The sequence below is a fragment of the Andrena cerasifolii genome, chromosome 4 (genome assembly GCF_050908995.1).
Source record: "Andrena cerasifolii isolate SP2316 chromosome 4, iyAndCera1_principal, whole genome shotgun sequence".
Taxonomy (NCBI): domain Eukaryota; kingdom Metazoa; phylum Arthropoda; class Insecta; order Hymenoptera; family Andrenidae; genus Andrena; species Andrena cerasifolii.
In genome coordinates this window covers 511,150-537,522 of record NC_135121.1, presented here as the reverse complement: position 1 = coordinate 537,522, position 26,373 = coordinate 511,150, and the positions used below count along the sequence as shown (strand labels likewise).

Genomic DNA, 26,373 nt, shown 5'->3' with positions numbered 1-26,373 from the left:
AACCAATCGGTTGTAGAGGGCTGACCGACTTAAAGCAGCATTTTTCAAAATCCTGTGTCACTCTTCATTTGCAGATATTGTAACACTTATAATATTTGATACATTATTTGAATAATGTAATTCCGTTGTTTAATAAAAATTATTTGTTTGCAGAATACATGTGCCGCGTGTACTACGAACAGAATATTTTGGGAAAAAATTACACTGATATGAGTATTACACAATATTACGAAGCTCTTATAAAGTTAAATATGGAGTCCGAAATTGCTGCAATTGCTAAGGCAATGTATTTAAAGAAAGCAGACAATTTAATTCCAGCAAGAGAAATATTGAAAGACATACTTTTAGTAAAACCATATTCTGTACATGGATGGATAATATTAAGTGAAATAAATATGAAACTTTATTGTTGGAAAGATGCAGAAAATGCTATTAGACAAGCACTAAACTGTGAAGAACATATAGCGGGAGATGATTTGGCCTATGAAATGGAACTAATATTAATGGAGGCAATGAGCAGAACTAATAATAAACAAAAATGGGAAATAGCTTTACAAATGTGTGAAAATGTAAGTTTCTTTCATCAGTACAGTTTATATTCATGAGAGTACTTTGCTGTTTGACGACAACTGTATGTACAAGGCGCTGCTGACATATTGTCGTTTGCTGAGATGTTGCCGGCAGAAGCTTGGTGTTTCGATTGGTACATCCCCATAGGCCTACGTTCTCTCACACAATACGAGTGAAATAGCCCCCTCGCCCCTTGTATCGTCCGGGTTTCTTCTTCTCAGCAAACGACAGTACATAAGTACCGCCAGCCACTGATCGCCTAATTGTGGTTCAAGCATTCCCGACCTGAATTTTTAAACATTAATAACTAACAAATGAAGCCTCTACCGTTATTTCGTTACTTTTGATTTCCATCTTACGTCACATAGAAATACCAGTTTTATTGTCCACTATCCGTTTCCGAACACCCTGTATATCTTATATAAATGTACAGAATTTACCATATCTATTATAAGCAATTTGTTTTAACTCATTAGTGATTATAAGAAAATTCTTTTTATTATTTTGAGATCACTCATTCATTTTTAATGGAATAGCAAATTAAATTACATTTAGGGAGGAATATATTAAAATATATTAATATTTTATTGCGTGTGCAAAATGGTATTTATGATATTTATAACAACAGGTTACTCACGACAGGACAGTAAAACACCGTGTCCTCTGCAAGGCTTGAACCCAATTTTCTGGGTTTACATAACGTGTAACAATATAATTCGTGGAATGCAGATATTCACATATTTACTTATATATGTATGTATGTGCTATGGTGGGGGTAAGATATAGGGTGCCCCAGGATTGAGGGACAATTCGGAACATGCAATATCCTGATGCATGAAGACATCAATAAGTTCTTTACCGTTTTGGATTCCGAGCATTCGTTCTCGAGATATTACTAGTTAAATATTAGCGGTAGAACTTTAGGGCCGCGAGGTTTAAAGTCAAGTCAGTTGAGCGCGCGGTAGCGTACACTAGGGTGGTCCTTAGCTATAGGGGTTAACACTTTTTGAGTTTCTTTTATCGCCCCCCCCCCCCAAATTGTGACACTTGATGAGAAAATGATATGTGCAAAATTTCAAAGAAATTGGGCAATGGCAACCCGTGCCACATTTGAATTAAAGTTTTGAAATTTTAATGATTTCTCGTAAGTTTCGAACATAATTATTTTCGGCTATTTTTGAAGTATCAGTGAATATTTTTTAATAAAAGCACAATTTATTAGATGTATAATAATAATATGTATCTTACTTACAAAAATATATACGAAATCTTTGAGTTTTATCTCTTAAAATTAGTATATAACGCAGCGTATAAGCTACTGTACGCAGTCGGGTGGTTGTTCGAGTCAAATTATAGTTCTTTTGATGCACGGAAAGTTTAGTATTTGTTTTTGTAATAATTATAGTATTAGTACTTAGGAATGAAATTTTTTGACATAGTTGTAAATCAAATATTCTCTATTGAAAATTAAGTTATATATTATTGATTGAAGTTAATAAATTAGCATGTTATTAAATTCTATGTATTTTTCAATATATATTCTGTTTGTAAATTTGCTTACATTAAGGTAAAGTCTCCTATAATCTTCAATTATTTATAAAATATATTGTTTCTCTTCCTCATTTTTTGTTAGCAGATTATTATATTCTGATATAAGTTTGACATAACGTTCAGTGGTATCATTACCACTTATAAATGTGTTGCACTTTGTAAACTTTTTTGATATAACATGTCGTTCTTCCACAATGAGAGGTCCTTTCCTAAAAAGTCTGTAGGTATATTGTACCTATTAAAAAATTTGGTTTGGAAAAACTAAACAATCCGCCTTAACCAAGTAAAACGCGGTAATATTCACGATTGTCAGGTAACGATATTTTTTCTATGATATTAGAAGGTTCTTTCATTAGAAGCATTTTCATAGGGAAAAGCCTGGAATATTCACGTAGTTGCATACATTAGCTAAACCGCAGCGTTATGTCAAGTTTAACTTCCAGATCCGCGTGGTCGTTGGAATCTGCGACACAAGTTTTTGAGTAAATTATTTAAAGTTGTGTTTTTAAATATCATTATTACACATATCAGAAAAAACTATAGTTTTTAAGGAATTATTAAGTATTCCTTTATAATAGGGCAGTATCAAATTATTTAAAAAATTGACATTAAATCGCTAAAACTTCAAAACATTAATTAAAGTGCGACACGGGTTGTCGACGTCCAATCAATTTGAAAATTTTCAGGGACCATTTTTCCGTCTAGTGTTAAAATTTTGGAGAGTGCAACGATAAAAATCGGAAGTCGTGAAATAAGACTTCACGTAGCCGCGCATAATGACTCCGACGCTGTTGTACGCTAATTTTAATGGTAAAATTCAGAGATTTTGAGAATGCTGTTTGAAGTCACATAGAAATGATACTATTATACACCTAAGAAATTGTACTTTTATTAAAAAAAAAAAATCAGTAATTCCTCTATAATAGCGGAACACAATGATGTGCGAAATTGACGCGAAATCACTAAAATTTCAAAACTTTAACACAAATGTGGCACGGGTTCCCGTTGTTCAATCACTTTAAAATTTTGCACATATCATTTTCCCATCAAGTGTCAGAATTTAGGGGGGGTGCTACCAGAAAAAACGGAAGTTGAAAATAAGGACCACCCTAGCGTACACTCACACACGCAGGACGCGCCTAGATACAGGTTCACACTTTACACAACAGTAGAGCGGACCGTGCTGTTTCGAACCTGAAAATGGATTAACGCCGTTAAGAGCACTCCTCGGCCAAATCGCGCGAAAACATAGGTGACATGATTTTTTCTAGAAAAAAGTATACAATGTATGGATCTAAAATTTTTTGCACTCTATTCTGCTACAAATGTAGTGTGTACAAATTTTTTTATTTCATTTTTGTTCACCCGTGCCTCTGATATGCATTGCGTGACATGGTGCATGGATGTAAGAAAAACTGGCTTGGGTTATCGCCACGATAACTTTAGACAGGATCATCCAAAATCAAAACACCCAAAATATTCCTTAATTACACATGTGTGGTTATCGCGCTACTCTCAGACAATGTTAAGAAACAACTGGGCGATGATTGTCATATGTTTAACCGATAGGGTCCCGAAACATGTTTTTTTCGCACAAAAAATGTTTCGTAAAAAAATGAGTGTATGAAAATTCGCAATAGAGGCTAGCGCAAAAGCCAGTGTAATTACGAGTAGAATCCCGTTTGAATTTCTAGATTCCGTCAAGAATTGCAGTTTTTATCGTGGCGATAGTGCGTGAAAAATTGTTGCTCAGTGACGTGGAGTTGCCCGTGAGGACCCTATTTTCCATGCGTTTATTCGATTAAAACAAAAATTGATTCTTTTTTTATATCAATAAATGTATTATTAATTAAAAGAAAAATCACATTTCTGTCTATTATACCTACGTCACAATCCATCTAAAAAAAAAACACCTATTTTTAAGGCCGCCGCACTGTTGATCCCCCTGAACCGCCTGCAGAATCTGTGCAGTTAGGAATTTCGTTCTAAAATTTGATCTCGTCATTCCTGAGATGTGGGATGAAAATATGCAAATATATTTTTTTTATGTTTCGACCGGGAAGTGTCCTGAACCCATTTCTAGCCGTTCTACTTTGTGTGCGTCGGTATCTACGCGTGCCTCCTGTATGTGCGTGCTAGGAGTCACTACCCCGCGTCAGCTGTTTCGGTACCACTGTGACGACCGGAACAGTAAGCCATTTTTAAGAATTTTTTCTGAAATAATTTACAGATTTCATATGAAATTTTTATTATCTACCTTTAGCACAATGTCTTAAAGCAGGGTCCCACAGTGCAGCGGCGCGCCGCGCACGTTTTTTCGACGCGCAAGGCCGATTTGTTGCAGAAAAACGTTCCCACTGATGCAACTGCGCGTCGCGAACGGGTCAGATTTACGAGGTTCTCGGATTTTCGAACAGTTTGGAGCAGTTGAAAGGGTCGAGTTTTACGCTGACCCGCGTGTCGAAAGCGATCGTGTGCGCGCTATGCCACGAGATTTCTCTGCCACGTGCTCACGTGAATGCACGCTGCGCATCGTCGAAAAGACTGAAAAAAAATGAGTGTTTTTACCTACATATCACTTGCACACGTGTATTTATGGTCTATTATTTAGTTTATACATTAAAGCAAGAAATAACATGATAATTATTACTGTAAATAGCAACAATTATACTCCTGCGATAGGTATACTTGTTTCTAGATATTGCATAATTGTAATACACTACATATGCAGATATGTGACACTGAATTATAGTTGTCCGTCTTTATCAGTTTCAAATTTTTCTACATCTCAAAAACAATTAAGTTATTGTTTTGATTCATCCTGCAAGAAAATCCTAGATGTAAAAAATATCATTTGTCCGTGACTTCTATATGTTTTTCCGTTCACGCCAGGGGCTATTCATACGTCTCAAAAAGTAAACTATTTAATAGTGCAATGGTGCATAGACTATTTTAAATTAGTCGTAATGACATTATGTATCTACTTACTATCAAAGCGTTGGTCGCCGGTTCCCGCCACATCAGTGAATGTGTTAATTGAAGGGTCGGATGCAATAAGGGGACTAGCGCTCGAAAATGGGAAAAATTATTGTCCAAACGCTAAGAAAGCATTGGAAAATTAAATGTTGTTAAACTGTAATTTAAAAAATATCGTGTTATAAACCTCGTCAGGACACATTTTTTCTGTTTACAGTTTGTTTAAAAATTATAAAGAAAAAATTTTTCATCGTCCAAAATCATTATTTCTTTAAACATAAATTGCGATAACTTGAGTAAATATTAACGGCTACTAACCAGACGGGGGGGGGGGGGGGGGGTATAAGGTGGTCGAGTAAATGCTGTGGAGTCAGTTGGCTGAACGGGTTTTGTTAGAGGTTACGAAAGAAAATTACGGAGAATGGTTGAACAGTGATCTGTTTTAATACTCGCGTGCCTGAGAGAAACACAAAGAAAGGTTATAACACTGCAACTGTGAGCGATTACAACTGATATAAAGGAACAGAACAAAACGCGTGTGCATGCCCGAGAATCGAAAAAACAGGAAGCACGGTAAAAGTAACAGTAAGGAAGAACGGCAAACGCAAGAGAGTGAGGGTACGCTTACCCCACTTCGACTCTCAGCCAGATGAAGAAAAGGCACCAATTTTAAACTTAACAAGTTTTTATTATCACGAGGGTGTACAAGAGAGCCCGGCCAGGTCTGTGCTGGCTAACAGAGAGAGGTCGGCTTACGGCTAATCTTAAACTACGCCTTATCGTAGCACACCGGCACCGGTGTGTCGCGGTTGCGTCGCGGCGCGAAGGTCGATACGATGCGGCGAAGGGGGAAGGAAGAGGTGTGTCGTTCTGGTGCCCTGGCTGTGGTTTTCACCAATGGCCCTGACCGGGAAGTCTTCAGTCCGATCGCCCAGTGGGTTAAACCCGCGGGAAATACGGAGACTGTAGGATATCCTCCGGAGCAGGCGTAGCCTGTCTCTAAGATCGACGGTGGATATCGACTTGTGTCTAGAGGTTGGCGAGCTCGCGTTCCTCTAGGAGCCGTGGAGGTAAGGAAAACCAAAAAGTCGCAGTGATTCAGCTTGTAGCGCACAAGAGATCGCTGGGAGAGTTCTGTCCGTTTGCCTGTAACGCTCGTGGTAGACTCTGCCTGACGGGCCCCCCGCGCTGGCTTAAGCCGGGTCCAGACCTAAATGATGAGTATACGCTGAGCAGGCTGAGCGCGCACGAATATTTTGATGTGGACGGGTGAAACGGAAGCCAGGACCGCATGCTACTACGTCAGAAAGGGTGAGCATGAACGCATATGCTAGTGTGGACGTGTCATTCGTGGTGATTCGGCGCATGCGACCCGACTCGCGAATGCCGGCGAAGGCACATGGCCTGAGCCGACCGTTGTCGGTTTTCTTCCGCACATCAAAGAGAATTTGGAGTGCATTACGTTCAGCGTGGAAGATAGAAGCAGATGTGATACTTTTCTAAAATCCCCGATGTCTCGGATTTTCATAATATTGAAAGATATTAGTTTTGATTTTCATAATATTATGGTAGTCCATATGAAATTAGGGAGGGTTCAGTCCTCATTTTTGCCAAATCGAAATTGTTTAAAAATATCAAATCTTCAAAGTTACCTGCTTTCGGTGATTTTTACGAAACCCGCCTACAGGAATTAATTTTCATGACCTAAATTATTGAAGGTATGGACTTGCGTTTCTTTTTAATCATGAAGGGTGGAGCTATGTAAATGAATTTAATCCATTGCTAATATTACCATAAACAGTTAATCAAAAATCTAAAAATGACATTTTCAACAATATAATACAATTACCATCTGATAGACTTTAAAGCTCTATTTTACCGAATAATATGTCTTTCTTTTCTTCACTACACCCTGTATTGTTCTTAATTCATACATCCTGATCGACTCGCTGTTGCGTTAAAAAATCACACGAAACTATTTTTAACGAATTCAGCTTGAAATGGTATAAATCAATTTTTCACGAAACTTCCTTCATTATGGTCCGAATTACGTCGTTCTTGGTGTTAGTTTCATCCGCGAACCATAAGGAATCAATTGACGTCGTTTTCGCAAAGATGTGATGAGAAATGCGGATCTCTTGGACATTTCTGACTTTTGAATGGTTCCAACCGTTTCGAGGGTCGAAACCCATAAAATTCGGTGAAGCACTGTTGGGGGTTGTCCTCGCCACGGGGTACCAGGTGGCACCTCTTTGATAGGCGTCGCTGGAGAATCATCCTGTATTGGCAAACAGGATGATTCGGAGCGTTGAGCTGTATGTTTATTTAGCTAATCACACCATCTTTACGACTGCGGAGTGGGCTAAGCTAAGCACAGAAGTTGGCGAAGAAAGACACAATGGCACTTTCGACCCCTCCGCATGCGTCATTCGTGCGCGCTCAGCTTACTCAGCGTATATGTATTCAGGTCTGGACTCGGCTTTATAGGTGTTGCCACGCTAACTTCGCGAGCGAGAGCGCCGCTCGGCGCGCAGCCATTTCGCGGCCGCGCTCGGTAGCGGCAGGCCGCGCCAAGCGTGCGTGATGAGGGGGGGGATCAGCGTCCCACCGGAATAACTCGTTACAACGGATCGTTATGAAACTTAAAACCTAACTTCAGAAAACTCTAGCGAAGCCGTAAAATGTATGCACAAAACCCTTATGTTAACAAATGTAATAATATTTAATTAAAAAGTGATACTGGGCATAACCTATGTTTTTCAACGTTCGCCGTTAAAAAGTATCGAGGCAATTTTGAGGTACACATAACTTGCAGTGACAGAGTTTTTCCATAATATACAAGGAAGATTTTCACCAATTTTCACACTAATTAATAAATAATTGTCTTAGCACTCGCGTAGACTAAATTAATCTAAATAGTGGAACCGCCTCATTATCGCCACGAAATAATGCGGCGGTGCGTTCGTGTAAATATACGCCGACGAAAACATAGTGCGATAATTATTCGGGTATCGCTCCGAATATTTCAAAGATTGGGACCACCGCGACGGATGTATATTTTAATGATCGAGGATGCTGTAAGTCAATAATCGCGGCAATCTATAGAATAAACACTACATAGCACCGCGCGATGCCGTGTGTTTATATTTGATCAGGATTGAACGCGTTTTGGCGCATACGCGCACGCTCTTCATGCCGTGTATTTATATTTTAATCGTAGGGCCGATACAGCGCACGTGAAATGATGTAAACATAGAACGATAAGGAATCATGACGCGCGACAGGATTGAACACGTCGAGCGCAGATGCTGTAATTCGACATTTTGCATTTGGGCGACCAAACGCTTACGATCGAGAAGCATATGATCCGCGACGCGTTAAGCCCGCCGTCATTATCCGAAACGTCGTGTATCAACATCTTTCGACACGGATTTAGCATCGTCAATTGCTACGTCATACCGCACGATATAGTACTGCGGGTAAATGCACATTGTATTGCATGGTTGGTCATAAGGATGTGCATCGCAAGCAAGTGAAGTACTTTACCGCGGTCGTGTGTACACCGTTAACGCTTCTACAGAACATTGAGTACGGCACAGTTGAAGTGTACAATGTGTTGTGCCCTCGAACATTGACTATTACCGTGGACTCGTTTTTGTGTCATGAAATAGCAGGATTTTTTAATGAGCACCCGGCCCCGATTATGCGACGACACTCGAAGCGCATCATTTTGCCGTTGGGTTTCCGATATCCGGACGCGGACCGCATCACGTGGAAGAGCCGCATCACCCAATCGTGTCTAACCGTGCGTGTCTGGTAGACAAAACTATTTGTGAAGAAGTAAACATGGAGGCGTTCATGGTCACGTTCAATGTCCTTTACCAAATGGCAACGCTTTTAATCACCGTTCCGGAATGTAGGAACTGGATGGATCAGTGCGACATATGCTTACGACTCATCGTCGAGTATGAACACGGCGAGAGAGTGCCGGTGGCATCGAAACAGCGTCTGGTATCGCTAATCACGCGTACAACGACATTACGTACGATCGTGCAGGAACGGTTTTCGCGAGTAGGGCTCGGGGTTTCGGATCCATCGGCGGCACCCAGGTCGTATGGGAGAATGTGGCAACCGCGTTTCGGAATCGTATTTCGACTGGTGCTGTCATTAACGTGGGTTACGTCGATCTGCGTCAATTTTTGGAGGGTATCCGACGAATGGTGCTCTCGTGCATAACAGATGCTATTAGGGAACATTCTGGTGTGTCCGTGAATACGATTCTGAACGCGGAGTTTATGTTGAATGAGAATACGGACATGAGAAGTTTCGGTACGTGAAATCCCGTACTGTTCAGGTCATCGAGCGCGCGCGAGTGGTATTCTAAGTGCGAGGTCGCTCCCACGTCAGTGGCGATCGAGGAGTTCCGAGATCGCGATAGTGGATGGACCCTGAGGGCTGTGCTAAACGTCATAGTTAACATTAATAAACTTAACCCTTTCCGCGCCGGCTGCGACGTATCACTTCCGCACGAGGTCGTTCTTAAAAGGGCAGTGGTCAATGTAAAGAGTGGGGACAACGCGTGCTTCCTATGGTCCGTCGTCACCAGTTTGTATCCTGCTGCTATGCATGGGGACAGGTACACGTACCCACATTACTCGACGGTACTTCGTACAGACGCTGTGAGTCTCCCCGTAACGTTAAATCAGCTAACGAAGTTCAAGAGATTGAACGATGTGTCGGTGATCGTGTACACTTGGACCGACAAAAGTTGCATGCCGCTGCGTTTGACTGAGGATAAGCGGGAGAAACACACGAACGTGTTACTGGTACAGGACTCCAAGGACCCTCAACGACACCATTTCGCATGCATTCATTCCATGCATGTCGAGGCTCATATCGAAGCAACTCGGCAATCACGGACATCAAGTATTCGTTTGTGAAATATTAATATTACGTAATATTATTTATTCTTATGTTTATTATTAATGCTATTACCGTTGCAGATGTCTCAGCTTCTTCCATTCGTCCGAGCGATTGACAAAATACACCGTGGACTGCCAGCATTTGAACAAGTGCGCCGTCGAATTTCCGTCCGCGGAGGATAAATGGCTGCAATTAAAAAATTTCATGAATGAGGAATGAGCACCATTCATCGTGTACGCGGACTTCGAGTGCGTGCTGGAGGGCGTCGAGCCTGCGGAACGGAGTCGCAAGCACACGTACCAGCAACACAAAGCGTACACCGTGGGATATTACATTCATTGTTCCACCGACGCGTCTCTGAGCCGTTATCGCGTGTATCGACACGAAACCGAGTGCGTGCAGTGGTTCGTGCAGGAACTTTGAGACTTTGCGGACATCGCGTATTCGTGGTTGCGGAACGCGAAACCTATGAACTCGCTGACGAGTGAACACTGGCGTAGTTTTAATGGCGCCAGCGTGTGTCACGTGTGCGGGCAACCTTTTGTCGACGCGGACAAAAATGTGTGCGACCACTGCCACCCGACGGGCGAGTACCGCGTCGCGACCCACGTGACTTGCAACTTGCACTTTCAGCGATCGTACACGATACCAGTTGTATTCCATAATCTGTCTGGATACGACGCGCATTTCATAATTAAAGAGTTGGCGTCCGCGTTCCAGGAACAGATCGACCTGCTGCCGGTGACGAAGGAGCGGTACATATCGTTCACCAAGCATGTAAATGGAATTGACGCTAAGAGCAATGATTGGCAGAGGGGGGTGAAGTTTCGTTTCATAGATTCGCTGAAATTCTTGACCGCTAGTCTGGAGAAACTCGCTTCGGACCTTGGCAAAGAACGACACGTGATACTACAACGCAAGTTTCAATCCCTGTCGGACGAATCAGTTCAATCTTCTAGCCAGGAAGGGCATCTTCCCATACGACTATGTATCGTCGTACGCCAAGCTGAACGATACGCGTTTACCGTCGTGCGAAGCGTTCTATAACCGGTTGAACGATAGCGTCGTGTCGGAGCTCGATTACGCGCATGCCGCGAACGTGTGGAACTTTTTCCGCGTACAGACATTGGGCGAGTACAGCGATTTGTACTTGAAAACGGATGTGTTGTTACTGGCTGACATATTCGAGAGTTTCCGCACTGACTGTATCGCGTGTTATGATATAGATCCCGCGCATTATTTTATGCCGGTGTATGCTCAATTACACCGGCGTACGGTTAGAACTTCTGACGGACGTGGATATGTTCGTGGAGCGCGGCATACGCGGCGGTCTGAGCCAGTGCTCATACAGGTACGCGCGAGCCAACAACAAGCACCTGCCGGCAGGGACGTATCTGATGTACTTCGACGTCAACAACTTATACGGATGGGCGATGTCTCAGGCTATGCTGCACGGCCGGTTTCGATGCGACAGTGGCCGCGCTCGACGTATCATCCCTGTCCAACGACGATGGACCCGAGGGATACCTGTTGGAGATGGACATCGTATATCCCAAGGAGGTTCATGATGTGCACGCCGACCTACCATTCTGTCCGGTGCGCGAACACGCGCCACAAGGTAAACAGACCAAGCTGCTTGCCACGCTCGACGATAAGGAGCGATACGTAATCCACTATGGCTACCTGAAACAATGCATGCGCCACGGATTACGCATGAGGCGAATTCGCTGGATGTTACGATTCGATCAGTCGCATTGGTTGCGCGACGATATCCAATTGAACGCGGAATCGCGTAGATGTAGTTGGACAAGTCGATATACGTGGGGATGAGTGTGCTCGACATATCGAAAGAATTCTTATATGAATTTCACTAAGCATATATGCGTGCGAAGTTCGATGATCAGTGTAAGGTCCTGTACACCGATACCGACAGTTTAATGTATAGTAGGGTGGGCCGAGAAAATCAAATTTTCGAGACTCGAAACAGCCTAGGCAAAAAATTTTTTTTGAAATCGGTCAATATTTGACCGGGCCCAAACGGGGTCAAAGTTTTGAATTTTTGACCAAGTGTAACGACATGTGTATATTTTCATAAAATTTGCATATTTCACTATTGAGCATCAGAAAATATTATTTAAGCACATAAACACGTGAAATAATGTTTTATATATTGTCGCGAAGCAGACTATCGGTGTGTTTCTATTTTGGAATCTAACGAGGTTGTAGTGATAGAGGAACATATTTCATTGATTCAACAGCTATTTTGATCTGTAACATTCAATAGCCAGTTCTTATAGATTTTGGTGTGCTGAAAATGAATCCGCAACCCGTTTGTCGCCATGACACTCTGTTTTCGAGAAATTCTATGTTGAAAAAAAAATTGTAAATTTTCAATTTTTAACGTCTTCTGAGTTCAAAGAGTAATAGTTATTCTGTTGCACGGTCTGTCAAATTATTCTATGAACCCTCGCGAACAAAAAGATATAAGTTATTATTGAATTATAAGCATTTAAATATGTTTAAACAACGATCAAAGGGAAAAGGACACCTGAAACGCAACAATTTTTGCAGATATCTTGCTATATATTTGAAAAACTAAGGGTCTAGGAGAAAAATTGACTACTCCATGCGATGCAGCAGACTTGTTTCCTTCGGAAAGCATCTACAGAAGTGGTAAGTCACGTTTTGATTTCAATACAGAAGCGAAATAGTTTGGCAAAACGTGCGGCGCCGACAGTGGTAGTCTACACGCGCGTTAAACGATTGTGTTACGCTGAGCGGCAGCGGATCGCGCGCCGCCGTTGACTACCACTGTCGATGCTGCACGTTTTGCCAAACAATTTCGCTTCTGTATTGAAAACAAAATGTGACTCACTTCTCTTCATGCTTTCCGAAGGAAAAATGTCTGCCGCGTCGCGTGGAGCAGTCAGATTTTCTCCTAGACCCTTAGTTTTGGAAATAAATTTAAAGATATCTGCAAAAGTGGGTGCATTTCGGGTGTTCTTTTCCCTTTGATCGTTGTTTAAACATATTTAAATGTTCATAATGCACCAATAACTTATATCACTGTATTCGAGAGGGTTTATAGAATAATTTGACGCAACAAGCAACCGAATAACTATTACTGTTTCGACACAAAAGATGTTCAAAGTTGAAAATTTGTTTTTTTTTTTTCAAAATGGAAGTTCTCGAAAACAGAGGGTGATAGCGACAAACGGTTTTGCGGATTCATTTTCAGCGCACAAAAATCTATAAGAAATGGCTATTGAATGTTACAGATCAAAATGGTTGTTGGGCCGGCTCTTGAATCAAAGAAATATGTTCTTTATTCACTACAACCGCGTTCCGTCCCAAAATTTGAATCACATAGATACTCCGCATCGCGACAATATATAAAACACTATTTCACGTGTTTGTGTGCTTAAATAATATTTTCTGATGCTCAACAGTGAAGTATGTAAACATTATGAAAATATACAGAAGTTGCAAAACTTGGTAAAAATTCAAAACTTTGACCCCCTTTGGGCCCGGTCAAATATTGACCGATTTCAAAAAATAGTTTTTGCCTCCATTTATCTTCCCCAGACGCAACTTTTTCGCACTAGGCTGTTTCGAGTTTCGAAAATTTAATTTTTTTCGGCCCACCCTAATGTATAGTCTGGAATGCGGTGATACGTATGAAGCGATGAAGTGCGACTTCAACGGATTTGACACGAGTAATTACGTGGTGGACGATGCTTACGGTATGCCCCGCGTAAACAAAAAGGTGCCGGGACTTATGAAAGATGAGAACAACGGCGCCTTGATGACCGAGTTCGTTGGACTACGATCTAAGATGTACGCGACTAGAACGTTTATCGCTGCAGTGGAGTCTACGAGTCAAACTAGAAAAGTGAAGGGTGTGCGGAGACACGTGGTTGCGAACGATATACATTTCGACGATTACCTTCGTTGTCTTCACGAACTGGCACAAGGTATTTTCCGCGAGTGGGGAAAACATCGCCCTCAGTCCGTTCGACGACAAGCGATGCGTCTTAGCCGATCAGGTCAGAACCCTTCCGTGGGGGCATTATCGAATCCCCGAGCTCGATCCCCACGAGCTCCTCGAACTTGAGCCCGACGAGTTCATATAGCCTGACGAGTCCCTCGAGCCCCATGAGTCCCTCGTTGTATGGTGTGTTTGTGTGCCTACCTTATGTTGTAAGCGTTTCTTTCTTTCCTGTGTTCATACCATTTATCTATTTACGAATATTTAATATATGTATATATAGCGTAGGATAGCCAAAATTGTATTTTATACGTGTTAGTATATATGTATTGTTGTTTTCCTTTTATTAAGATCAATTGTGCGCATATACCAGAAGAAGAAGGATAATGTGAATAATTGAATAAACGTACAATGTATATATATTTATATGTATTTATTTATTTCAGAAACATAGACCACGTTTATAAGAGAATATCCTTGTCGCGTATCCACGAGTTCCGCGACGAATCGGATCCAAGCCATTTAACGTACACCTGATTCCCCTTGCGACGAATAATCTTCTCGACTAGATAGATATCCGGATTCGCGATCGAATGTAGTTCGTACTCGTAGAAACCACCCGACATCGGCTTTCCCGCGGAATCGCGTAGAATGTATGTCACCGGGCACGTTTGTAGTACGGTTGTGACTTCGAACACCTCAGTCGACAAGTTCGGAGTGTTTCCCTTCTCGAAGATGGTCTTGAACCCTTCTTGACCCGCGGTGTCCGGCGTCTGACACCCGATATCCGCACCCCGTCGATCACCGAGGATATAATTTTCTTATTCAGGGTCAGCATTTTATCCTGCAACCCGCGCTCGCGCGAACTTGTAAAATGGCGACAGCGCCTCACGGACGCTTTCCACTACAACCATGCACTTACCCAGCGGAGAGCTGCCAGCGACCGCTGGACAGCAGTGATGCCCGAGCTCCGAAAATTTTAGGATGGTCTCTTTCAAATTAACATCGCAAAGAGCTATTGGGAATTTCCTGGCCCAGGTAATCGACCCGCGCACTCCGCTTTTATGATCGGTTCACCACTCGCACCCCAGATTACTATAATGTGGTTTGAAAATAATGTCGACTGATCTCGTACCCGTCTCAGTTTAAGAAAATTTAGCCACGACAGGGTTGACCGCGGCGCTATACCCTTGTACGGAGAGATTTTTCGCCACCTGCGTGTAAAAGCCACAATAATGGTGCATTGAACCAAAAAATGACATTAACGGAAGCTGGTATAGGCGTGGCGTTGAGTAGCTAAAACATTCAGACACAAAAATTCTAGAAAAAAATTCAAACACCGCTACAATCAAAGACACGTCCCATTAGTTACCCCTTACGTCCGATCTAGGTATGCACTGCATTAAGGATAAAATCATAAAAATGAAAACCAGAACAATAGATTCTGAGGTTTGCAGAACTAACACATAATTGAATAAAAATTCAATTTCTCAATTTCTGAAAGTAATGATACAGAAACAACTAGCCTATTGTTTATGAACACCTCGAATTTTAAAAACAGCATTAAAAACAGTATCAAATAAACAGTTTGCAAAAGCTTTTTACAACAATTATGGTTAAAAATTGATAGAAAAAAATTAAGTATATTTAAAATATGGTAAATTATCCATCATTAAGAGGGAATATTTTTTTCTCATTTTTCGGCGCAAATTGCATTCCAGTATCTTTTATAGTTCAAAAGTTATACGAAAGAGGCCCCACATTTTTTAACCCGAGCCGGGAAATTCTGAATAGCTCTTTGCGACGTTAATTTGAATGAGACCATCCCAAAATTCTCAAAGCTCGGGCATCACTGATGTTCAGCGGTCGCTGGCAGCTTTCCGAACGCCGGGGCGGTGTACGGTTGTAGTGGAATGCGTCCGTGAGGCGCTGTTGCCACTTTACCTCTTCGCGCGAGCGCGGGTTGCAGGATGAAACGCTGACCCTGTACTTGTACCCTTTATTACCCAACGTGCGCTTTATCGGCGAATGGTTTCGCTTATGCGCGTTCGTTGACAACAAGATGCGTCGGTACGAGCAAAGATCCGCGTCCGTGTACGCCTGGTCGTTGGACATTCGCATGAATAACAGTTCGTACAAACCCCGAGTCCCCGTGTATCGCGTTCCGTTCACGCGAACGTCGTCGCTGTTCGTATCGATGGTAAGCACGGAATCGCCGGGCTCAAGTATATGCCGTACACGGTATCGATTCGTTTCTTGGTGTCAGTGAAGAACAGTCGTAGGTATTCTCGCGACAAGGGTCCGTTGGCGTTCCGTACATACACTTCAATATCGTCGACGGGGCTACGCAGCGTATCCAAATCGCGAACCTTTGCTGGCGACTCATCATTCTGAATTTTTTCACCGTTTTTCAACGACATCATCATTATCATCGCCATCATCATCATCATCATCATCATCAACAACAACAACAACAACATTATTAACATCATCAACGTTGCTATTGTCGGTGTTGTCATTGTCGTTGTCACTATCGGTGTCGGCGTCGTTGCCGTTATCGTTGTCGCCAGAATCTGGAAGGCTGTTTGATCGTTCCTTGGATGTGTCCGCAGTAGCGGTTCGAAGTTCCTTCGACGATTGTTGATCATATTCATGCTCCCTCTTCACTGGTCGCGACCGAGGCGTTGAGCGTCTTTTCAATGCAGACGCGTTCTCGATTAATTGCTTCAACGGTTCGACAATGGGTCGCTTGCTCGCCTCCACTGACGCCAGCGCCAAGCCATGTGAGGCCGCGGCCAACCAGCGTCGACAAGCCTCCGGCGACGCTGGTTGGCCGCGGCTTCACTTGGCTTACTCCACTTGGTTTGGTCCACCGTCACGAACCGACAAAACATTCTTCGCGACAATGTTGGCTGGCGTCGGTCCATGCCGTTGACCAAACGTTGCAGATCGGTGCCGGAGACTGTAAAAAGTCCCATTTAAAACACATGTTATGTCCTGCCGGTGACGGACACTGTATAGTGTAAATCGACCTTAAGGGGAAACACCACTGTGACGGCTGGAAAAGTAAGCCATTTTTACGATTTTCTTTTCAGGAATAATTTACAGTCTTTATAAGAAAAATGTTATTACCTACCTTTAGTACGCTGTCTTAAGAGACTATACAAACAAATAAATGGAAAACATCCATAAATTTGAATATAATAATTAATCTTCTAATCCCCCCTCCCCTCACACACGAGCTGGTCGAAGGTGTAACTATGGAACAGCAGGTCCAAAATCAATTTTCATTTTTTTCTTATAAACTGTACGAGTGTAGTTTTCGTTGTAAGCACGGATTCTTTGATTGAAAACAATTTTTTTTAAATACGCTCCAAAAACTGTCCATCTTATTCGCGGATTTTCGAAACTTTTCTTCTAAAGCGCACCATTTTTACAAAAATAATTTGTATAAGAAATCGGTACGTACAACGGAAACTACACTGAAATAGTTTATAAAAAAAAGAAATTTGATTTCGGACCTGCTGTTCGATAGTTACACCTTCGACCATCTAGCGTGGGGGCGGGGGGTCTGAAATAATAATTATTATATTAAAATTTATGGATGTTTTCCTATTTATTTTTTGTATAGTCTCTGAAGACTAAAGGTAGGTAAACAAAATTTTCTATGTAAACTGTAAAATATTCTTAAAAGTGGCTTACTTTTCCGGCCGTCACAGTGGCGTTTCCCTTTAACGAGGATTTACTGTGCAACGCAATTTTGTTTGGTGTCCAAATTCACTCCAAGAGGGTGCAATTGACACCTGAAAATTGTTCTATTTTGTATTATTACTCGTGAACTATAGGAGATAGGAAACAAGTGTTCAGTAAAAAGTTACTTCTTTTAATTATTATATATATAGATAAATATACCGGGTATCTTCATGTAACAGTATGATCTCATACCGGTATTTCAGTTTCTACAAGGGTTACGAAGGTACTATCGAAAAATGCCGGTACTTTTTGTTTCGATAAAAGTGTCCCTGAGCTGAACAAAACTTTCCTGTCAAAAGTGATTGTTCGGAAAGGCCTTACTTGATGGGGTATATTGTCCAAACCTTGAACCACACAGAGTGTTAATGTTTAAAAGTTCAGATCAGAAACGCCTGAAACGCGACAACTCGGCGAACTCGGTAGAACTAACGATGCATAGGCAGCAGTATCGTAGATGCAGTGATCAATTCTTAAAATATTGTAGCGGTAGTACTTTGGGCGTTTAATACACTGAAAACGTATCGATAGCTTAGTGCAGAAATATTGTATGTCCACTTTTTGTAAAATTTGAGTTTTCATATGCAAGGGATAGTTCTTCGCGGTTTCTTTATGCTGTATAAAAATCACATTTATATCTATTTCATAAATTTGTCAAAAATAATATTTTTGTTCATTGAATATCCCTGAATGTTGTGTATTATTGAATGTTTAAACCTGTTTTTCTCAAAAACACTAAAAGTGAACATACAATATTTATGCACTAACAATAAGCCATCGATATATTGTATGGTTATTTGAACCACTCACGTAAGAAATCAAGCCCTGAAATTTTTTCTTATATTTTGAAATCGAATTGGAATTTCATAATATTCAAGAATTTTTTGTATAATCAGAAATTTGCAAAATTTCAGTCTGTCATATGATTTTGGAATATATGTTTGTATTCATATTGTATTATTTATTGTAAATTTTCATATTTTATCTATGTATATTGTAAGTATTCATATGTTTACATATTTCTTTTACTTTTAATTAGCATTTAAGAAGACGTCATTCAACACGGTTGGAATTGATCCATACACGCATTGGTGTATTGTTAGACGATTTTAATATCTATAACAAATTAAGCAATTTGGAATCACAATGTCAAATTAAAATTGAAGTTAATATCCTTCGAGCGTTATATTTAAAGCAGCACAAACAACTGGAAGAAGCGGCAAACGCTCTTGACTCTACTTTGGAAACAAGTGAAGCCTGGTTACTTCTTGGTCTAATATATTGGGAAATGGCGGAATATAATTACAGTCTGATGGCATTTTTGAATGGAATAAAAGGTGATCGTTATAATTGGGAGTGCTTAGCTTATTTGGGAGATTATTATCGCAAATATGGGAACGATATGATACGTTCTAGAAGGTGTTATCAAACTGCATTACAAATTAATCCGAATTCTGAACAAGCTGGCATTGGTTTAAGTACTGTATACAGACATCTTAAAGATCAAGTAAGCATAACTAAATTTTTTCCTATGGAATGATGTATTTTAAAGGATCCCAATTGTAGGATGCTAATATACAACTATTGCAAAGATTGACTATGAAGGATAGTGGGCCAAAATGGGCGTGGTTACAACTTGGTTTGCAATATCTCGATCATGGAGACGCATTACAAGCTATTAAGGCGTTCCAACGCGTCATTAGAGCTGATCCTAATGACAGGTATAATTACCGATATAAACAATTATATATAATTATTATCTTAAGTAATGGTTATCCTATAAAGATGCACGAATATACAAAATTTATAGGGGGAAAGTATACAGTATTGTCTCGTTGAGGGCTCGGTTTGGTGTACACGTTGTGGACTTTTCGCTATCCCCACCACTTCTGTCTCACTCTTGTCCGACGAAGGCGAGAGCACGATGGAACGAGAGCGAGTGAGAGGCGCTGAAAGCGAGCGAGAACGGTACTACACAGACAACGCGTTGAGATTTTGTCTCGCTCCGTCTTTCAGACGCTTTCGAAAAATCTTGACGCAGGCCCGGCTCAAGTCTTCTTCGCGCCTTAGGCGAACTTTTCAAATTGCGCCCTTTATTATAATATATTTATTTGCGATTATTTATGGGTTTACTCTGAAAAATTAGGCAACTGCCTAAGACGCCAGGTTGACAAGGGACGCAACATGGTCTTTTCATTGTTGGTATTCTTGAAAATAAACATTTAAGTGAAATACTACAAATTGCACTGCAACAGTTTTAAACTACGAATAAAAATTCGGAGTAAGGTCATCAATAATCTCAAATAAATGTATTATAATAAAGGGCGCAATTTGACAAGTTCGCCTAGGGCGTAAAAAAGGCTCGTGCCGTGCATGGCTATCTGAACGTGGTACTGCGCATGTGTCGAGTAGTCACGATTTCATCTGTATGCTCGCGTCCGTCGTGTACGCCCGCCGCGCACGCAGAACGTTCCATCTCGCTCCCCTCCTTCGGCCAGAAAGAAACAAGGAACGATCGCTCGGAGTTAAGGCTCCGTTCACGATGACGGCTCAACGCCGGTCCCGACCAGCGAACCCTCAGCGAGGAAATACTGTATACATTTTCCGTTAAAAGTGTACATTTACCTAACTACGTACTTTTATTGTAACAGATATACTCACAATTTTGAGCGATTGTGTATATTTTAAGTTTAGAGGGTACAGGACTATTAAACGACTAAAATCGTCGGTTCCTTTTGGGTTGAATTGCTTTGATACCCAGTAATCACTAAAAAAAAAAAAAATATGAGAATGTTGAAAATTATTGAAGTTATTTAACACTAAAAATGGTCCCGCGTAACGCGCAACTGTATTCCGTGTCCCAGGTGAACCAATCATCTAAAAGCTTTTGGGGCGAGTCATTTTTACACTAAAAACTACAGTGTGGAATTTCACTGACGAATTTAAACAAGAATTGTGAAAGTTACACACGAATCAATTTTTCCCCACATTTTTACGGAAAAAATAGTAATTAATCAGTTATAGAATGTTTTACAGACATCCAATGATGATGCGGAAGTTCCACACTGTAGAGAAAGGAATTCTTCTACACTTCCAGTTAAAATTACAAGTGAAAATATTCATTCGTTCAAGGCTTATGATGTACACGGTGTTTAAAAATGTAGTTTCGAGATAAACGGCTTCAAAGTTAAGGCTGCCGTTTCATTTTTGTTATGGTCCGAATCGATTGAAGCGCCCACAGTAAACAAACGAAGCCTAATGAAACTACTGCGGTCGATAAAATGAACTTGTACAGAGATGACATCTCCAGGTACTCTGGGTAGACGAATTTTTGACACATAGTTGCCACATGTTCTGTCCTCTCTGTCTCTGCCGCGCTGTTGCCACATAGTTCTCTCTTTTTATCGAGAAGTCTTGAAGGAATACAGCACGAGAGCTGCGTCTAGCGTCAGAGCCTCGCTGAACATAGCAATAATGAAAGATAGAGAGGTCCGGGAGTGTATGAAGGAAAGATGGAAAGATACCAAACCTGACACAATTTGAACTTTCATTATTAACGATATTACACATAAAATTTGTGTGCAGAATTGACAGCCCGTTTCGTTTAAAGTTGTCGGATTTAAATTATTTTGTGTCAATTTAATCGGCAGAATCACTTTTATATTGATACGATGAAAAATAAAGAAATTCTGCTTCTGCATAATCGGTGATATGTACATCGCCGAGCAACTCCAAGCGGCAGGTTAGACGGGTGTGCGATACAATGTCGCTCGGCTCGGGCCTCGAGGTACCTCATGAATGAAGGCCTTCGATTAAAAAAATTATTTGTAGTCAACGGATGAATTCCCGTGGAATAAACTGATTGATCCGTGGCGTTTCAAATAAAAATAACTCTGGGTTATGTCCGCCATTTTGTATTTTTTTTGTTGCGATTTTGACTTCTTTTGATCATCATGTAATAGTAGGCTTCTACTATTGCGAGATGAGAAGAAACAAGACTACCACTAAGCTGAAATGTCACAGAGGCAAGGGGAATCACCCGCCAACACAGTTCGTCCCGTGACGAAGAACGCGAACGAGACCAATCGCAGCAATCCGCGGATATGGACAGCCGCTAAGAACCGAATAGTAGGACTTCTTGGAGGGGATAAGGTGGAGCGAGCGGGCGAGTCCCCTTGCCCCTGTCACATTTCAGCTTGTCGGTAGTCTTGTTTCTTCTCATCTCGCAATAGTAGTTTCTAAATATTTTTGTCTTTTTGAAGTCGAATTAACCATATGGCCTGGGCATTGTCAACGCAATAAGCACGATTTTGCCGCAGCGCAAATATTGACGAAGAGTATACAGGAAACGGATTTATGAATTTTATTGAAAAAAAAAAATTTCTTACCCTTCGATATGTACATATTAACTATACTAAGCAATACATTGATTTACTTGCGTTGTTTGGTTGAAAAAAATCCCGAAAACACCCTTACTTTTCAGACCATTACAGTGCCCCCCCCCCCCCTTTAAGTCTGCTACGCCAATACCGCTCTGTGAGGTCGTTTCTCGACGGCGCACTCAATTACGTTCAGCGCTATAATTTCCTTAGTTATTGGAATTTCCTCCTGAAACTTTGTTGTAAATGTTCACAATGCATGATAATTTCCGGAAAAATCGATTTTTCGAGATATCAATAGTCCTGTACCCCCTTAAAAGGTTTTTGAATTCAAAATTTCGTTTCTGGTTCACGTAGCTACATGTATATCTTTCATACATATACATCCTTATTATAATATTGAGTTTCCAAAATATGTAATGCTTAAAATCTAGTGTTTTACCAAAACAGGATGTTTTATTAGCTCCCTCCTTTTTTCAGCCGTAGCTGGGAAGTTTTAGCAGACGCATACATCGTACGAGGCGCACACACCTCCGCATTGAAATCCTACCAGCGAGCTTTACAACTATGTACAACATCCTTGTATTCGATGTTACAACTGGCAAACATAAAATTAGTTAGTATTATGTATTAATATTACCTTGGTGCAGAAGCATGTAGAATGTTACATAACTGTGATCAACACTTGTTAGTTAAATATAAAATAAGTTTGCATATAATGTTTAGGAAGAAATATTTATTTTTCAGTATTAACTTCAATCACTTATGTAAATACTCTAATTTGTACAAAACGTCGTATTTTATAGATTATCGGACAATACAGTGAAGTAAAGAAAGATTTTGAAGATATCTTGGCCCGTGAACCACATTGTGTACCTGCATTAAAAGGATTGGTTGAAACCTGTCTGGCTCTAGCAAAGGAAAATATTGCTAAACAATTTCTAGGTCGTGCTAATCATAATCTCCAACAAGCAATGGATAGTTTAACAATTGCTATTACAGAACATAACGATACATCGTGTATTTGGAAGTTACTGGGCGATACATGTTACAGAGCCGCATTAATGCCTGAAAAATACAGTTATTTAAACGTACAATCTATATTGTTAAGCTGTGGTGATACTAAATGTACCACATTGATTAAACGGCCGGATCTATTTTTATTGTCTATAAGGTAGATATATGTATGTATATATGTTTGTGTGATTATGCGTGTATGTGTAGTTACATTACGTTATGTAATAATAAATTCAAATATGTTGTCGGGGGCATGATTCTGAACAACTTTTTTCTATAGGTAGATGTTACCGCCGCTCGACCTTCGTTTCCGAGATACACGCAAAAATAGTTTCGACATTATATACTTATCGCATTTCTAAAGTTTGGGATAGAGAGGTTAGAGATAGGTGAGATACAGAGGCGGATTCAGAAGCCTTTCTTAGAGGGGGCGAAATATGTAAAAGTATATAAGTATATTTTTGAACCGTCTTTTAGAAGATTTAAAATTTGCTTGTAACTTATATTTTAATATCTCTATCTGATACTGTAGCCTAAATAATTAAATTCACATTAATTATTTATACAGAATAATACACAGTGTCATAATATTTTTCTATTATATTACTCTTGGGGCGGGGGGTCGCCCCTATCGTCCCAGGCTGGATCCGCGCTTTTTTAGACAGTAAATAAAAACGATAGTTACAACTTATTTCGATTTTTGTACTACGTTATTATTAATGTCGGTCATAATATGGAAGAATGCATTTATACGACTATCAAAGTTGTATTTTCGACGAAACAAAAATTCTGATATGCAAGTTAAGCGTGAACTAATATTCTGAACAAATTTTCTTTACGCATTATCCATCGCTCGGCCTTAGTTTTCGAGATATTTGCAAAAAACTTCTGTTGACTTATTCCGACACAACGCATTCCACTTTCCAGCTTGTCCCGGGTATTAGTAGTGGTAGGGGCTAGATCAGTGCGGGGGGCGCGCGCCCGTTTGCGGGCGCGTAAAGCATGGTAGCGAACCGATGTGAGTTTTGGGATGCTTAAAATGAGACTGCGGTTACAAGCATCGCGCGACGGCGACAGCCCCTCCCCCAAAACAATAGACGAGTTTCGACTTGACATGGTTCAAATTGGCTGCAAATTGCTCCAAACCATTCCGATCACTATTTTTTATGGGCTGTAATATATTTTTGTGGATAATCCCAGGAGTAGAACGAGTAATTGTTTTCTGTGTTCTATATGCAATAATTATTAAGTTTGTAAACAATAATGAGGGACGGCTACAACCTCCTGGAGGTTACTTTGGATAGTGTCCTTGACAACATATGTCGAGGTCAAGGTCATCGCAGACGCCTCCCCTAAAATAATCATTTTACAAATATTCTTATGAATATCTTGAAAACTAAAGCCGAGCGGGGGTAACATGTATAGGAAAAAGTTGTTCAGAATAATGACCTTTACAACATATTTCAAGCTCACCAAAAGCAGTGAGGTGTGCTCTTATATATAATTACCGGAAGTAGATATGTATGTAATTAGTATCTCATTATTGCATGCGCGTGTGGATTTTCTCTCAAAGCGTCCAACAGAGCAAGTGAATAAGATACACCCACATGAGCGACATGGGTCATACATACATTATTCAAAATCAAACTTTTCATACTTATTTCACACTTTTTTGCGAATATTTCGATCATATTATTTTCTCACCAAGTGCCACAATATATGAGGGTAAGACAAAAAAAATCGGATATTGAAAAATAAGTACCACCCTAGTGTACGCGTACATGGAAACGTTCTTTCAAACGACCAGATAGTCAGCACTGAACTATAGAAGTGGTTAGACGCTTTTACGAATGTTTCGCGAGTTATAACGAGCGAGTAAATTTAACTGTGAACTATGAATCTTTTCATACATAGGACACTGCTGAAGAGTAGTGTAAGTATTTTACCAACTGCAATTGCAGTTGATATGCATAAGTAAGTTCAACCATGGAATCTTCTGACAAGGGAAAATCCCGAACCCGAAAATTAAAAAAAATCTGAAACTTTGTGGATATGTAGGGAATTTCCTCCTGATTACAACGCAATTTTGTTTGCTCCCCACATTCACTCCAAGGAGGTGAAATTAACTCCTGAAGATTCGGCTATTTTCCGATTTTATTTTGTAACACGCAATATGTAAGAGATAGAAACAAAGTTTCAAGTCAAAAGTTACTCCTTATAATTAGATTATCAAATCGTAAAAGTTTTATCAATTGTTAAAACAATTAGAAAAAAGTTATAAACAAAAATATTAATAATGTTTTCTACAATTCGTTTTTTCACGTGAAATCTGAACTGGTGATTTAAAGAATTATGAGACAGCATAATCCATATTTTTGTCCATACAATTTCAACTTTTGTTGTATTGCGGAACCGTGTTCCTCGACAATCGAAGAACTTTTTGATTCTACCTTAAGCTGCACGACGAACAATGTTCTTCTAACATTTATTAGAAAATAATATGTGACACGTAGTAAGAAAGTAATATAATTTATATATATATCTATTTTTGTCTTGCATCAAAGTGTTACCTCATGTCTATTGGTGTGTGGAGCATTGGAAATGAGAATAACTTTCATCAATAACGCATTACGATGTATTCGCTTACGCATGGTATAGAAATGGATATATTGTTTAGAATCCAAATACTTTTGAAAATCCTGTAGATTTCGCTTTTTCACAACAGGAGTTCATGTTTGTGAAGTTAGCCCCCCATTTTGTGAAAAATTAAAAACCATTGTTGTACTAGTTTCAAAAAATTCGGAACCGTTTTCGAAAAATTGAGAAAACAAATTTTAATAATAGCCCCTTCTTCCTTAAAAACATCTTTTTTTCTTGATTGTACCGTTCGAAGAAATGGTGTAATAAAATTGGTTTGCAAGAAAAGTAAAAAAATGAAGGCTGTCCCAAGTCACGTATTATTTCCTAATGAATGTTACAAGAACATTGCTCATCGTGCAGCTTCAGGAACGTTACAATTGGATCCAAAAGTTCTTCGATTGTCAAGGAGCACAGTTCCGCAATAAAACAAAACTTGAAAATGAATGGAAAAAATATGGATTATGCTGTTTCATAATTATTTAACCACCGAGTTCAGATTTCACGTGAAAACCTGAATTTTATAAAAACATTAACATATTTGTTTATAACTTTTTTCAAATTGTTCAAACAATTGATAAA

At 40.2% G+C, this 26,373-nt stretch overlaps 1 protein-coding gene across 3 annotated transcripts in view; it reads left to right on the top strand.

Annotated features, from left to right (window-relative positions):
- The window catches only part of LOC143368023 (superkiller complex protein 3), a 234,958-nt gene that overhangs the window by 85,133 nt on the left and 123,452 nt on the right, over positions 1-26,373 (top strand). For 2 of the 3 annotated variants that reach the window (XM_076810348.1, XM_076810346.1), the window contains exons 3-7: positions 154-569; positions 18,798-19,265; positions 19,325-19,479; positions 22,618-22,753; positions 22,944-23,311. In XM_076810348.1, coding sequence (XP_076666463.1) covers positions 154-569; positions 18,798-19,265; positions 19,325-19,479; positions 22,618-22,753; positions 22,944-23,311 — 1,543 coding nt within the window. The remainder of the gene's footprint in view (positions 1-153; positions 570-18,797; positions 19,266-19,324; positions 19,480-22,617; positions 22,754-22,943; positions 23,312-26,373) is intronic. The other variant, XM_076810349.1, reaches the window with a different exon arrangement.